Source organism: Oreochromis aureus, linkage group 8, assembly GCF_013358895.1.
Source record: "Oreochromis aureus strain Israel breed Guangdong linkage group 8, ZZ_aureus, whole genome shotgun sequence".
Lineage (NCBI taxonomy): Eukaryota > Metazoa > Chordata > Actinopteri > Cichliformes > Cichlidae > Oreochromis > Oreochromis aureus.
The window spans coordinates 6,854,593-6,871,022 of NC_052949.1; the positions used below are offsets into that span (position 1 = coordinate 6,854,593).

General features: G+C 38.8%; 1 protein-coding gene across 11 annotated transcripts in view; it reads right to left on the reverse strand.

Annotated features, from left to right (window-relative positions):
- The window catches only part of LOC116324051 (ankyrin-3-like), a 177,820-nt gene that overhangs the window by 59,209 nt on the left and 102,181 nt on the right, over positions 1-16,430 (reverse strand). For all 11 annotated transcript variants that reach the window (XM_039616400.1, XM_039616397.1, XM_039616402.1 and 8 more), the window contains 12 exons: positions 13,034-13,132; positions 10,718-10,816; positions 10,139-10,237; positions 9,848-10,045; positions 7,717-7,815; positions 7,314-7,412; positions 5,613-5,711; positions 3,511-3,708; positions 2,230-2,328; positions 1,952-2,050; positions 928-1,125; positions 478-576 (listed from right to left, as the gene is read on the reverse strand). In XM_039616400.1, the coding sequence (XP_039472334.1) occupies positions 478-576; positions 928-1,125; positions 1,952-2,050; positions 2,230-2,328; positions 3,511-3,708; positions 5,613-5,711; positions 7,314-7,412; positions 7,717-7,815; positions 9,848-10,045; positions 10,139-10,237; positions 10,718-10,816; positions 13,034-13,132 (1,485 nt within the window). The remainder of the gene's footprint in view (positions 1-477; positions 577-927; positions 1,126-1,951; positions 2,051-2,229; positions 2,329-3,510; positions 3,709-5,612; positions 5,712-7,313; positions 7,413-7,716; positions 7,816-9,847; positions 10,046-10,138; positions 10,238-10,717; positions 10,817-13,033; positions 13,133-16,430) is intronic.

The window sequence follows — 16,430 nt, forward strand, 5'->3', positions numbered from 1 at the left end:
TTTATAAAACAACAACATTAGACAGCGTGGACTGCAATTAACTTTAAAGACTGCTGAAATCACACAATGTTTATGCGCCTTTAAGGGCAGCTATAAAAGAACGATATCGTTTATTTTAGCTCTTGTTCATTTCAGTCCGTGTGTGAGTTCTGTAACAGACTCAAAGGCTGGACATGATTCAGCAGCTGTTAATGTCTAAATAGGTTCTGGCAGGATTTTTGCTCTTCTAGATGGCATTTTAAAATCACATCTTTTTAAAAATTTCAAGGCATTTGTTTAATTATTCAATTATCCTATTAAAACCAGAAATGTATCACTTTTGTGGGAACCTGCCTTGTCAAAAATACAAAAAGTGAGAGCACTGGCACAGACCAAAGCCCAAACCCCAAATGATATGTAATTTACAAATTACATGCAAATCCATTTTGCCAATGCCTTAATAACTTTAATCCAAAGAAATGAAGAGGCTATCATTACCTTGGTCTCTGGATCTATGAAGGCTCCTTGGTTGCACAAGACCTCAGCAACATTGACTTTATCCTCCTGGGCAGCCAGGTGAAGTGGAGTCAAACCAGACTGAAGGTACAGAAACAGAGAAATACAGAAATACAGTCAAATACACAAATGACAGAAGAGTGCTGAATACAGTAGAGTTTGACTGAGACAGCTTGAAATGAAGCCGTTTAAGACAAAATGACAGGTTTGCACATCACGGTAATGAAGCACAAATGACAGAAAAATGACAAAAGAAATAACCGTCAAAATAACAGAGTTCTGGATAAACAAATATTATTTGTGTAAGTAAAATCAAGGCCCTGCCTGTTAGACATGTGTCGATGATACACAGACACAAATACACTGCAAACATTAATTTTCTGTCATTGCATGTCAGTCTGTGAGAGCTACGCACTAATAAAGGGAAAACACCTTATTGCCCATGTTAACAGGAGCATCCCGAGCCAGCAGCAGCGTCACAATGTCCACGTTTCCTTCCTGTGCTGCAAGGTGCAGGGGAGTGATGCCCTGCCGCGTTACAGAGTTGGTAGAGGCGCTGTATTCCAGTAAGGTGGTCGTTATCTCCATCTGATTCTTCTTAGCTGCAATATGTAGTGGAGTGTAACCATTCTGGAAAGCAGAGAACGGGAAAATTTACTATTTTTCTGTTACAATGGAGCTAAGTCACATTTAAATTTGCAGAAGACAAAAACTCTGTAACCCTAACCCTGGTTCAATGTTCCACAGAATTAATGTAGCACTCTTGACCCTTCATGATGCTTGCTGGTAATTGTAATAATTACAATGCTAACTGCACAAGAAAAAAAGCAGAGCTGCATATGTGCACCGATGACAGGAGGGGAGACAAAAAAGGAGACTGAGAATTTTACTTATTTCCCTCTTCCTACTTGAAGAGAAAGTAGCATGTATATATACCAGAGGAAAGAGGAACAGCTTGTATTGATCCTTGTTTTTATGCAGCAAGGAAACTGGGCATGAGTGATGGATATTTTTGCTTCATTTTTAAAGAAACCTATTTGTAACTTTTGTCTGAAACCAATAAAATTCCCAGTGGAGAGGTTCTCCAGGCCAGCATGGTTGCTGGAGATGCTATATGCTTCTAAATATCTACCTAGTGGTGAAAAGCAATATTTTTAAGCTTCATTTATGTCCCGAACCTGAAGATATTTGCCTTAAAGGATTAAAAAAAATGCATCCCTTCAGTGTTCTACCAGAAAATATTGGACCCTTGTTGACTTCAGCAGGAGCTCTACCAAAATATATGATGGTAGAGTGGAAGGGGAATCTAATCAGCATGTGGAGCACAGTGTAATTGCATGTAATTGGTTGAATGAATCTAGGTCAGTCTGCTCTCATCCTGAGCCAAAGTGAGGGGTTTTAGTGCATTGCAGGAACATTCGATTTGACCCCCACTAACAGTTTGATTGACTCTTACCTTTGCAGCAGCGTGCGGTGAGGCTCCCTGGTTGAGCAAGAGCAGTGCCACCTTCTGGTTATCATAGTGTGCTGCTACATGCAGTGGAGTTAGTCCACTCTGAACACACATACACAACAATTGTTAGATGGTGATTTATCGTACATGTTGTGGAGTGCAGCCGGAGCAGAGGTGACGTGGAAAGTATTGTGAGAGCTACACCCACGATGACAGCTGAGGCGATACTGATGTGTGCGACTTCAATATAAGTCTCTCTCAGATGGCCAAACATGCATTACCTTTCCAGCAGCATCAGGCTGAGCATTCTTCTGCAGCAGCAGGTTGGCCACCTCAATTTTCCCGTATTTTGCTGCGACGTGCAAAGGAGTGAAGCCCTTCTGCGGAAACACAAAGGAATATTACACCTAATTTAATACAGTTACTTCTTCTGCCATGACTCATTTTCTACACATGGCAGCCCAACAGAACCACATGTGTTTAATCATAAAGTAAGTGAGAAATTTTCAGGATTATGTCATGACAACATGGAGAACTGCCCCTTTGGTGCTTAAACACAAATCAGCACAGGGTGGAGAAACTTAGTGCTTGATTTAGATTCTTTAGCTGTGAGGGAAAACAGATTCAAGAACCATGATCATGGTTCAGAAGCGGGCCTGTAGAAGTTTGTATGGAAAGACAGAGGAAGCTAATTGGGATGTAGAGATGGGAGTTTAACTGCAACTCGATTAAATCAAACCTCACTGGGATTTGGGACGTATGTGTGCGTCATATGTCTTTATTGAGTACAGGTTACCGCAGGTCCCAAAAAGGTAAGATTTGAAAACCATGTTATGCACATAACCTAAGAAGAAAGTCTTACACTTCTAGTTTTACAATTGCATCACAGTCTTTAAAGCTGTTGTGAATTTAGTGGACTTTCTAATGGGCGGAGCAACTTAAAAACAAAGTGAACGTTTGAAGCCTGTTGCTAAATTTTCGGATTCATCCAGACATTGCTAAAAATTACCTGGTCTGTCTTTAAAGAGTTAAAAATACGTGGCCATAAAATGCTCTGCTGAAATGTAAATTGATGCTTTTGAAATGAGTAACTGACATGAAAACTGAGCCAAAAGTCGACAAAGGCTTCTCCAGCAACAGCATTTTCAGACTCTATACTCTTACTTTGTCCACAACCTTATTATGACACATCTTTTCCACTGGCAGACTGTCAGCTGTAACTGGTATTCCACAGTCATGTACCTTCACTCAGTCCAAATGTTGCAAAATCCCTGCAGAATTCATACATTAACATTTTTCAAGCTTTTCCAGGATGAGGCAGGACAACCATCAGGTTACCAGCTGCAAGGATGCAAATCTAGCTGATCTGCAACAGGATAAAACCTCCTCTCTGTCTTCAGCAATCAAATTGAATTAAAGTTTTTGGACCAGTTTATGAGTATAAGCATATAAGCCATCAGTGTCTGTGTGAGTACCAATCTACTAGTTTGCCTCCACAATATGTTTGTGTGCACCTGTGGGTTTGAATAATAATTTTGTTTATGTGCAAGTTTCATATTTACCTTAGTAGTAATGCCCAGACTAGCTCCATGGTCCAGCAGCGTTGCAGCTATATCTCTGTGCCCCTCCCTGGCGGCTAGGTGTAGGGGAGTGTATCCAGAGTTGGTCGTGGCATCTGGGCATGCTCCGTTCGCCAGCAGCTGCTGCACAATATCTTGCTTACCAAGACGGCTTGAGATGTGCAGAGGAGTCTGGTCATCCTGATAGAAAGATCAAGCAAAAAACACCTTTTATTATTAAAAAGGACCAACATTTGGAGTCATGTTTCTGGACAAGATGCAGCCCACACAGTTTTTGGTATCTCCAAACTCCCGTGGGAAAACTCTGTTTCCATCTGCTAAATGCACCAACTGCATTTTTGTTGTTTTGCAGTGACAGTCAAAAAAGAAAAAGAAAAACACATTTGCAACTTAAACAGCAAGACAATGAGCAGAAACTTGCCATAAAGCAAGAGAAAGCAAACAAGGAGACAGATTCACAGCTGAAGACTCTTCAGTGACCTCTCTTATATTTTCACATTGTTTATACACTGCCATTTAAAAATAAATACAGTAAATTCTGAATGAGCTTCTGTGCTTCGCGTAACATTTATTCTCCCCTGAAGCCATCCATTGAAAATACTGAAGCATATTTGACACAAACATTTCTCTGATGTAATATATGGGACTGTTTTTGCATTGTATTGGTCTTGAACAATAGCATACATATGATTATAGAACCTAACCAACACAGGAATTTTACAGAAGAAATATTTGCGCAAATATATTGGAATACATCCTTCATTTTTAAATTTAATGCGATGTATTTCACAAGCTATTTAGCATTTTAAATGCAACACACTGCTCATCTCCACATCCCCATCTCTTTAGGAGTAATGTATATTCTACTAAATGTGTGATAGACTGCAAACAAAGCATCTGAAGCTGCTCTAGTGAACAAATTATGTTAGAAAATCAACCATTATTATTGGCTCATGCTGGATAACATGCAACATGTTACATATTTGCAGCAGGCTCATGTTGGCTAATAATATTATCCAAGGAATATATCAGCTGGGATCTACTGGAAAGAATTTATTTCATCATCATATTGTTACAGGTACAGGAAACCCTATTATTTTTCATAGCAGTGCAGGACAGGAGCATGAATAACTTATCAGAAGTCACATTATTTGTCCTATGAGCTTCAGGAGATTGTTCTTTGTGTACAGGCTCCGATCAGCTGACCTGTGTTGGTGCTGCTGGCTCTGCTGGAGGTTTTTTTGCTCTTTTTGGATTTACTAAACTGAATTCTACTACATGAGCAGATGCGGTATGCACTAATATGGCTGCTTTCCATCCGCTGGCCAGTTTAAAGGTGGATTTTGGGAATTGATGACTTCTCCTTTTGACTTAAGCTCACAGTGACCACAGATACCACAGTCTTCTCTGCACCAGTACAACACAGTCCATTACTGTAAACTGAACCACAATGCTGGAAATCACCCAGTTTAACATGCACTTACTGCCTGTGATCCTCACAAAACCTTATTATCTTTCAATATGTTGTATAAGACATTTCCCAGTAAATAACCAGATAACTTTAGCAACACGTTTACTGAGTCAAAGTCACACTCACATAACAGCAGCTCTGTTTATCATGACTGCTCTTTTGTAGCTCTAAGTAGATTGTAGATCCTTGCGAAAAACAGCCTCATGTAACTAGAATTTTTACTCCTATTTGCATCCAAAAAATGCATAAAAGGAAAAACAAGAAAAATGATTTATGAAGAGTGTGCAGGTGAAGCATAAGGCAACATTATTTTCTAATTTGTTGAGTACTGCAGCTGCTCACATAAAAGAACTGCAACACATAAAAAAAACAACTCACTTGATACTATTATGTATGAAATGCAGACCAGGTAGAACTACTTAATAAATTAAGCTGACAGAAAGCTGTTCTGAATAATTTTGACCCATGACCATAACTTCTCAGTAATTAAACACGTGCAAAAACACATTACATAAGCATACAAACACACACTTGTGCTCACATTTAGTGGCTCTAATGCCCAGGCGCATATAACCGTGCAGATAATCGTTACTGATTGAGAGTGATGCTCTACCTTGGCCTTGGCGTCGACTCGTGCTCCATTCTGAATCAGATACCGGACCACATTGGACTGTCCCGCCCTCGCTGCCATGTGGAGTGCCGTCTCCCCCCTCTGAAGCAGACGCAGAAAACGAGGGATGGATAGTTATTCCAAAGTTGTGAATGTTTCTCTTTCTTTAAAAAAACCCTCATACAAAAAAACTTCTTTTTGTGAAGACGTACACTGGGAAGGAGTGGCTGAAAAAGAGAAAGAGCCAGATAGACCCCCTCGCTCGCTCTCCACACCCAACTCACCATAATGACGTCCCATAATGCTCTGTTACTACGGTAACCTGGCCACAGACACGACGTGGGCGACCAAACACTCGGGGTTGAAGAGTTGACTGTGCACTACTCATTCCCCTCTTTCTTTCTTCCTCGCTCTTGCCTTTCTCTTTGGCTCAGCGTACTTTTTTCTCTTTTTCTCCTTTCATGTCATCCCAGAGTTAACGGGGTCAGTAGTAAAGTTTGTAGCTCCTACTGAGGAGTGTCGATGGACCAGATGAGAATTAGAGCACATTTCCGTATGAGCAAATTACATTAAAAGCCTCCTCTCCACCTATGGAGGGTTTCTCTGCTGTCTGCACCAATTAAGGTTTAGATTTTGTGGATGAACAGTTAGTGTAAAGTCACTTCCTATGTTTGCATTTCTCTCTCTCTGTGCAATTAGTTGTTTTAGGTATTGTTTCAGATTTTTTAAAGGGTTTCATAGGCTTTGTGCTGCTCTTGAGTTTTGAATCCTTAGTCAAAATATCTGAGTTGGGTTTCTGTTTAGGTTTTTCTAAAGCTATTCTGGTCTTTGAAGGTTTGATTTGTGTGTTTTGTAGGCTGAATTTTGATTCCTGTTGTGATATGTTTTCCTTCTAGCAATACTGAGGCTCAGGTTTATTGCACTCTCTGAGTCCTAATTACTGTTTAGAATTTATAAACTTTCTAGTCTTAGTTTTGAGTTCCTCAGTTTAAGTGTCTGTTATGAGTTAGTCATTTCCTGTTGGCGTACTTCCCTCACCATTTCGCTAACTGCTCCTTCCTGTCTCATCTTTCTCTGTTTTTGCCTTCATTGTCCAGTCTTCTACTGTGTCTGCCATGTGTACTGATAGTCTTGTCTCTATGTTTAGAGATATTTCCTGTTTTACTTTAAAGGTCGGTTTTCTTTCATGTCTTGTGTCATTTTTGCGGCTTTATGTTTTTGACCGTATTGATCGTCTTCACCTGTTTCTCATCCCCAGTTACCCCTCAGTGTATATATAGTCTTATCTCCATCTTCCCCCGTGTGCCTGTATGGATTTTGATTCTGTTTTTGCCATCTGAGCTCTGAGCTCATCAGCCTTGATAAAAGATTTTATTGTAAAAACAAAGGGGGCCTAGCAAAAAAAGTTTGGGAACCACTGATTTAAGATTTACTGAAGTTATGAGCTAATCATATGGTTTGTACAATTTTTGAAGATGCTGAGAACTAAATGAAATGAAGCAAAAAGATCAAAATTTCCATCTGTTATACAGTAAAGAGGAAATATTCAAATATTATGGTTAAAAATATATTATAAGCAAATATACTGCACTTTGCTCCCCCCCGCCCACCCAGCACATGGAAGGAAAAGAAAAGGAAGGAATGTCCTCTCATGCTCCCTGTATTATCACACGGTAATGATGATGACGAACTTCCTGAACTCACCACATTGCTCGTGTTTGGTGAAGCCCCGTGGTTGATTAGCTGGTGGACGATGTTTTCATGTCCCATAAAAGCTGCGACGTGGATCGGCGTCAGACCGGACTAGAGATGGAAACGCAAAGAAGAGAGGAAAAGAAAAAAGTCAATGAATTAAAGAAACACTGAAGAAGCATGAGAACATTTCTGTAGGTCATTAAATGCAAATGTGCAAACTTTTAAAAGTCAGTCTGCTATTAATCAGCAGAACACCAACTATTACAGTATTTCCTTTGAAATGTAGTGGATTACAAGCGTAGAGTAACAGTAGAAGTAGAATCTTCCCACTGCAACAACTAAATTAACAAACTACACAAACATAAATGATGCCTTAGTGCTTAAATGACACACACACTCCAGACACACTTACCTCTGTGACAGCCTGTATAGACGCTCCATGCTTCAGAAGCAGCTCCATCACCTTAAGTCTGTTTTTCTTGCAGGCAATGTGCAGGGGAGTGAAACCATTCTATGAAAGACAAAAACAAATAAATAAAAGTAAAAATAGTCCAAACAGTCTTTGTGTTTGGCTCTGTAGGACTTGAAGACAAATCTGGAACACTGAGTGGAAACTACAGCACAAAGGGGGGACTGTTTTTTCTTTTATCCCCTCTCTTTCTCTCCCTCTGCCTCTTAAAACCCTCTGCTTGCAAACCACACAAGCATGTGTGGAAATAATCGAGTGGACTGTAAGCTATTAAAAAAAATAAAAACTCCTCTATACTGAAATAGATACTTTCCTTTACAACTCACTTTTCTCTCCCTCCTCATCCTCCTTCATCCCTCCCCTCCTTTACTCTCCTGACTTTGAGGTTTCAGGCTCAGTCCTATGACTTCATTTTCCTCTCCATGTCCTTTCCCCCCCCCTTTCTTATTCTCTCTGGTTATAAAGTCCCAGTGCTCTAACCACACCCAGACTGCTCCCATTACAGAGCAGCAATGCTCGTCTTATGCCAAGATATTGCCCGGGATACTAAAGTCTATTTAATTCTACTTGTTTCTTTGTGTTCTCCCTCAAATGCTGCATCGCGGCCTCTCCATTAAAGTACTTTTTTTTTCTTTTTTGCTAGTGGAAAAAGGAAAGGTTCATTAAAAAAATGTAATAAAAGCAGAAAAAATAAGAGAAGGCAGAGAGGTACAACTTAAATAGACGAAAAAACATTTTTGGCTGGTTGTAAAGTGAAAAGACTGAAATTTCACAACCCTGAGCAACACAGCAGGTGCTCTAATATTTCATTTTCATCAGTTTACTATGTCCCTGCATATTATGCAGATGCAGCAGTCTAGCAGCATTTTTACAGCAGTAAACTCTGGTGCTAGAATAAAAACTCTTTAAACCTGAACCTTGAAATAAGTGCCTCAAAATTAAATTATTTTGAAAATGGAACATTTATTGAACCTTTTGACAAATTTAAAAAAAAAAAAAAATCATTACATGTCAATTTGCATATATGAGTTTTAATTTGTATCCTGTTTACTATAGCAGCAATCAGATTTAGTTTATTGCTTAAACATGTATTGTGGAATTTATTTAGGGTTTCTGGGGAGAAAAAAATTTTCACTGATGATGCAGGAGTCTCGAAAACTCACAAAAACTATACGTAGTAAATATAATACACTAGGCGTTAAGTGGCTGAAATTGCAATACCTCAAATGGCCACTTGAGGCTCACTCCAAAAGCATGTCAATCCCCACAGACTATCATGTTAAAATGTTAAAACCTTCGAGGAGAAATAAACATTTACAAGTTTACAATACAGCTTTGTTCTGTGACACTGTAGGAGGGATGTTCTTTTTCAAACTGAATTTAAAATGTATTGAGGCTTATGCTTATTCATACTTTGTGGTGTGGCTGACAGATGCCTGCCAAAAGAGGCGGCTGTGGCTGTCTACTAGTTGTCACCTCAGCTGAGTTCGTAGTGCTGGTGCAGTCTGGAGCTCATCCGAGAATATTGTGCTCCAGTTTTGGGGAGTGCAGATTTGCTATTTATTAGCAAGATGCACTGATCAGAAGGTATCTGTGGCTATGCAATACACCAAAAGAAAGTGAAGCCACATTTGATTAACATGTTATCACATTGCTAACCAAGTTAGCTGGCAGTAGCTGGCAAGTTAGAACTTCACTTCTTCAAATATCCACCAAATTTTTAAGCTTAAGGTTTCAACGTGGGAGCCACAGACAACTGCATGAGATCATGGAGCTTTTATCTGCAGCTAATAGCTTTGTCTACATTCAAATTAAATGCAATTGTCATTGCTAAAAAGAAGGTGCTCAAATATTCAGCAAAACTGTTTTTATGCAGGAACAGGATTTCAATAAGAGCCACAACATAATGTCTTATCATTTTTAACTTTACATAAAATAATTCCTGCTTCTCCTGATTAGTGCAGGCAACTAGATGCTCTGAGATGATGAGCCCTTTTAATTCCTCTACTTTATTTTGTACTTTTCATAAATTTTTATTTATTTTAATCACAATAAATAATTGAGATCCCCTCACCAGTGCCTTGGCGTTGGGATTGGCTTTCTTGTCCACGATGACCTTCGCCACCTTGTAGTGCCCACAGTGGGCGGCAACGTGCAGCGCCGTCAGGTAGTCATTTGTCACGTCGTCCACGGGCACATCGTGGTGCAGCAGCAGCTGAACGCAGTTGAGGTGGTCGCCTTGCGTCGCCATGTGAAGAGGAGACAGACCGTTCTGGAAGGAAAAGGAGGAGAAAGACGTTCAGCGATGTGAAGTTAATATGGATGCAATTTGCTAATGTGATTTTGTTGGCTTGTTCTTACAAACCTTGGTCTTTGACAGTATTGGAGCTCCTCTGTTCAGCAGCATCTCCACTACTTGCTCATGGCCACTCCTGGCGCCACAGTGAAGAGGAGTCAGACCATCCTGTGAAAACAAACACCTGCTGCTCAGCCGTGAACTTCAAACCATCATCAACAAGCTCGTTGAGCAACAGACAAGATATGACATGACACCACAGGTGATGCTTAATCCTCGCACGGCTGTGGGTGGGATTACATAATAATAATTTTAGGGGTTTTGGAAATCCCTCAGCTAAAAATTATATGATGGACAAATGTAAATCACCCTACACCTAGTGATTATGGATTTTATCCTCTCATTTTTAATTAATGTTTTTTACCCTTCCATTATATTCATTTCACATACCACTCTGTGTAAACAGCCTACGTATGGCTATATGTTAACTTTATCAGGAGTTAGAAGTGCTTTACATCAAACTAACATAAGTTATATTGAAACATTGAAAGTCTATGAGCATTAAATACATGAATACACTTTTAAATATCAATATTTAAATATAAACTGAACACTGCATCAAATAACATTGTGCGCATGTGATTGTACCTTGGTGCGTGCATCTATCTTGGCCCCTCTCTCCAGCAGCAGTCGCACCATGTTGCTGTTTCCACGTTTGGATGCTACGTGCAGCGGTGTTATGTCATTCTGCAGGAAACAGAAAAGCATTGCTTAGCTATTCAGCCAAAGAGAAAAGAAAAATCAACATTTATTTCAGGAAAAGAGAAGGAGTACCACTGCTAATACGTCACTTTTAGGGAAAATTGGCTCTATTTGACAGTGCCAGAGGGAAATGGCTAAATACCCCCCTCTAGAGGACAGTGATCATTCCAGCCTGAGCAACCTTAGCTTTGAGGTTCTGTTCTAAAAATGCCAGAGGCTTCTAATATCTCTATGTGTTCACCAGAGATTGTGCTTATTTCCAGTATGTGTTAGATATTTCACCACCAAAGAACACAGTTTTCAGAGTTATTTACAAGGAAATGTTAGTTTTAAGCTAGACTTTTCTCACCATCAACACACTTCAGCCTTCTTATATCCGGTGTTTGAAGAGGCCCTTACTGCCAGAGTCATCATCCACTGAATATTTATTTTAAGGTTGAATAACTGGAGTTTCATCCAAATGTTACTCATGTAAGAGTAAATAAATATGCCGGGGATCTCGAGCTGCTGAATAATACATTTTCAGTAGTGAGAGAAGCTAAACTGTGTGTGTGTGTGTGTGTGTGTGTGTGTGTGTGTGTGGGAGAGAGAGATGATATGTAAAGTACTAAACTTGGTCCAAGCTTTGAATGTGATTATTAAAATGATTTCTTGGCTTTGAAAACATCGTGCAACATTTGAAGATTCTAACAAATATCTCTCAGCAGATTTCCTTAACTTTAAACATAATTAAATAGAAATAATGAACAAAATAAAGATGAACTGAACCTAATTCAGAGCATGAATTTGGGCGCTTCGGAAACAATAAATGCAAGTGCGGTAGAGGAAAGGAACATCCCGCATTTAAAAAACACGATGAAATGAGAACATCCTGATAAAACAGAATGCGGCACATTCACTGCTTTAGCTCAATATCTTGTTTTCACATTGTTAGCGGAAAAATCACAATTTAAATGTAATTACTGGCCCACCCCTGATGTGCATGTTTGCAGTAATGAAGGAAAGTGAGGGTTGAGTGTGAGGGTGTGGCTCACTGATGTGTTTTTAATGGTTCCTGGGGGAAAAAATAAAGCTCTTTGTGGCACAAAGGAATCAGAGAGGTCAGTATGACTATTCTCTGTTTCTGTTTTGAGTAAAGTGATGCATTTATTGAATCTGGACCAAAACACAGCAAAAGACAAACACCTTTAATCCTAACTTGGAACATTAGAAGTTACTTTGACTGACATTATAGACATGGAAAAGAAACAACTTTTATTTATGTTTATGTTTTGTAATCTGTTCATGAGTGATGGGAAGGTGGAGCATGGGGTGTACATGTGGCTTAATGCTTGTGTTGTCCAACTTCTCACCTATGGTGATGAAATGAGCATAATTAGCAAAAAAATAAGGGCGCAAATATAAAAGGGTGGGCTCAGCTGCAGACATAGAGGAGCTCAGAGTAAAGCCACTGATCCTTCATGTGGAAAGAAGCCAACTGAGGTGATTCAGAAATCGACTGGGAGCCTCCCTTCTGGGTTTTCTGGGATGCCCAACTTGGGGGAGACCCTGGGACAGACCCAGAACACACTGGAGATTATTTATCTCATCATGTGTAGGAATGCCTTGGGATCTCCCTGGAGGAATTGGAAAGTCTTGGTGGGACGAAGGATGTATGGAAAACCCAGCTTAGCCTGCTGACACTGCAACCCGACTTCAGATAAGCAGAAGATAATGTTTGAGTGGATTCTGTTGCAAACAGATTAATTTACTCATGAATGTGCCCACTTCTAACATATATTTAGGGAAGCATAACTGTAACATTTATGAATAAATCAAATAAATGGCATATTGGGTGAGAAAATTAGAAAAGAGGCCAATTTCATGAGTAAATTATGGTATGACACATGTGTTTTAGGTTTTTTCCACATGGCAAGTGCTTATTTGCTATAGCACTTACACACTAACAAACCACCAGCTACCGAAATCCATAACTGCTGCATCCATTCCTACATTCTGTGGGATCAGATAGCACGTGGACTGCATGTGCATGTTTCCTCCAGGAGAGTGACAAGTACAGCTGTGGAATTATACACACAGGCAAGCAAAAATTCCTGCACATACTTCCCTGCATAAAGTAAGAGTTTTGGTATGAAGGTTTGCAGCAGCACTCTGCTTGTAGATATGAGTGTGTGCTTGTCGCCTTTGAAGTGAAGGACCTACCCTCGCCTTGAAGTCCACAGCTGCCCCTCTGTTAAGCAGCAGTGTTGCTACGTTGATGTTGCCGTAGTGAGCCGCAATATGCAGAGGAGTGAAACCGCTCTGAGAGAGACGAGAAAAACAAGACACACAGGAAGAGAAACAATTAAAGAGGAAGGAAAAAGAAGCAGCAACTGTCTAATAATGAGCCATAAGCAAAGCATGATTGGACATTACATGTAAGAGCATCTTGCTAAAAGCAGACTAACAGAGCACAGCAGACCAGAGCTGAGCAGGAGTCAGACATGCTTTGAAAATTTCAACAAAAAAGGAGTGGACTTTTATAAAAAACACAAACTCCCTAGCCACTTTATTAGGCAAGCTGATAAAATCTAATCAAATCCAACAGCACTGCCAATTTTTCTTATGATGGGCAATTGGCATTAATTTAACTATTTGCTTAATGTTGGTGTTTTATTGGACGGATTTAAATTCAAATATAAATCCGTCCAATGCAAATTGCCACCTCAGTAACATCTCTGTTTCCACCTGACTGACAATGCTGATCAAAACAGAATGGTAATATGTGTTTATATTAGGTTGCAGATGTACCTAATAAAGTGGCCACTGAGTGCATATTTCAACTTTTTTGTGTAATTATTGTGGTAAGTGTGCAGCATTTAACACTGTCTGACACAATACAAACAAAAATAAGATCCTACCAAATAAAAAAAGCATGCAGATTAAAAAACAAATGTAAACTAAGTGTCTCATTAAGCTTTTGTTTGTCTTCTGCTATATGCTTTTATCTGACAGACAGCAGCATGCAGGTGAGCATGCATCTATTTTAGTTGAGTTTGTAAGACTGCTTTTAAGAAACAGTGACTGAAAGCCTAAACTATTGCCATTTCTTTAAGACTTTTAAGTTACCGGCTCACAGAACATGAACGGCTTAAAAAAACAAAGAAATCATTCATTTAGTTTGATCATTTCGAACTGTTCATTCTTAGCTTTTTTCCCCCAAATTACTTTATGCAGCAACAAGCAGTGCATGCCAAAAAATTAATGTTTCTACATCAAATAACAAATAAAAATATTGTAACTCAAGTGGGATCACAGTACAGAGAGATGCTACTGTGAAGGGAGAAAGAAATGTCAACAACACAAGGATATTACACAACACAGATAAATACAACTCCAAAAAGACAACAAGACTAGCTAATGCTTTTTTTTATTTCAAAGTTCTTCTTGAGTTTTTGCTTTGCAAACTGATGTGTTTTTCAACACGTCATTTCACATGTTAGCTGGGTGCAATGGTCTGATAAACCAATGCCCATTACTGCTGGATACAGTTATATGTTACAAGCATGGAAGAGTTCAAGACATTCACTTCTGTAAAATCACAATTCTTTGTATGAACAACACCACTCAAACTACCCCCATCTGTAATCCTTAAGCTACAGTATGATAAGCTGAAGCCAACTGAAGGTTGCCATTAGCTTCCCAGTTATTGCAAAATATCTTACTCTTGACAAGAAAATGAATAAAAATATTACATAAATTGTAGTTACATTTAAAAGTTTACATTGTAATTCTAAACATCATATTTTAGACTAAATGAGAATGTACCCAGTAATGAACTCAAGATGAAGAGTATGCAAACACAGCAGTGTTCGCATGAACTGACTACTGCTACTTTTTGCATGAGAAAAATCACATCAACAAAAGAATTTTCTTTGTTGATTTTATTTAATTTGAATAAAAATTAGGTTTGCTGTAGCAGTTTATCTTCCTGATGACCGTGATGATTTCATGCATCCCATAAACTCTGGATTTATGGTAAAGATAAAGTTCTTTTTTAAGTTATGCAAACTCAAATCTTACACCTTGATGCCTCTGCTGAGCTTATTTTTTTTTTTTTTACATTTTCCTCCTCTTTTAGTTTTGTTTTTCCCAATCCTGTGTTGGTACCCTGCTGGATTTCACTGATAGAAGCTCAATTACCTCCACCAAAGACATTTTAGTAATGGTTTGGTTTGTCTCTTTGTTTTCAGCATTACTCCAAAAGTTTTGGGCAGATTTGCAGTAAAACAACACAAAACATAATGGAAGTCGAATAAAAACAGAATGGAAGTAGAAAAAATACAGAAAAAAACACAACAGAAATATTTTGGGGGAGACACTAACGTGACAGAACAGCTCCTGAAATAAAGGAAACTGAAACACAATAAGGATTGCACCGGGAGACACTTAAAAGAAGTGGAGGATTCATCTGTTTTTTGAGGAAGAAAAAGATGCTCGGTAATGTGTACTTTAATTGCATAATTCATATAATGCACGTTTCCTATTCTGTTTACTGTTAGCTTGTGATATAGCTGTTCTGTCACATTAGTGTCTCCTCAAAAACACTTCAGGTTTGTTTTAAGGTTTTTGTTTTTTCTGTTATAATAATTCAACTTTCACTGTGTTTTATTCAACCCCCGTTGTGATTTGTGCACTTTTGCAGCCTATTTCTAGTCTCTACTGTTTCCTTCGTTGAAGTGCATTTGACCTTTCAGAGCCACCATACCTTGGCCCAACTTTGAAAAATTTTAGTTTTGAATCCACATCTGGAATTTTCCATCTAGGAATTTTTGGAGGATTCTTTAACCTTGTGAGACTGGGCAAAAATTTGGGGCATTTCGCATTATACTTTTACAAATATAGATTACATTTATGTAATAACTATTTGGAAACATGGTGTAGATGTTCCCAGGAACATATTACACATTAATCTAAAACCAGATATCATTTTAGATGCAGGGACTATAAACTTATAGATATTTATATCAGATATTGGCTGGGTCGGACTCAAAAAGCTGGAACTTTGGACACCTGGAGGCTATACACTGGTATTATATTGGAACTGGAAGAAGCTGAATGTGTCTTGGACTGCACTTATAAAAACCATGAAACAAAATAAAATACATTTATTTAAATTAAATTAAAATCAATTAGGTATTCCTTTTCTGCAAAGCGCTATGTGTAATATGACTGTGATATACTGATGGTATTACCCTAGTGTGGAAATACTTTATGCAGTGCATCTGGAAAGTATATGCAGCACTTCACTGGTTCCACATTTTGTCACGTTACAGCTTTATTCCAAAATGGAATATAAATTAATTAATTTCCCCCTCAAAATTCTACAAAATACCCCATAATGACAAAGTGAAAAAGGCTTGCTTCAAATTCTTGCAAATTTATTAAGAGTTAAAAACTGCCTATATAAAGTTGCATAGTTGACAGTGCATGTCAGAGCACAAACCAAGCTATAAAGTCCAAGAAACTGTCTGTAGACCGCCGACACAGGATTGTATTGTGGCATAGATCTGCGGAAGGGTACAGAAAAATTCTGCAGCGTTAAAGGTTCTAATGAGCA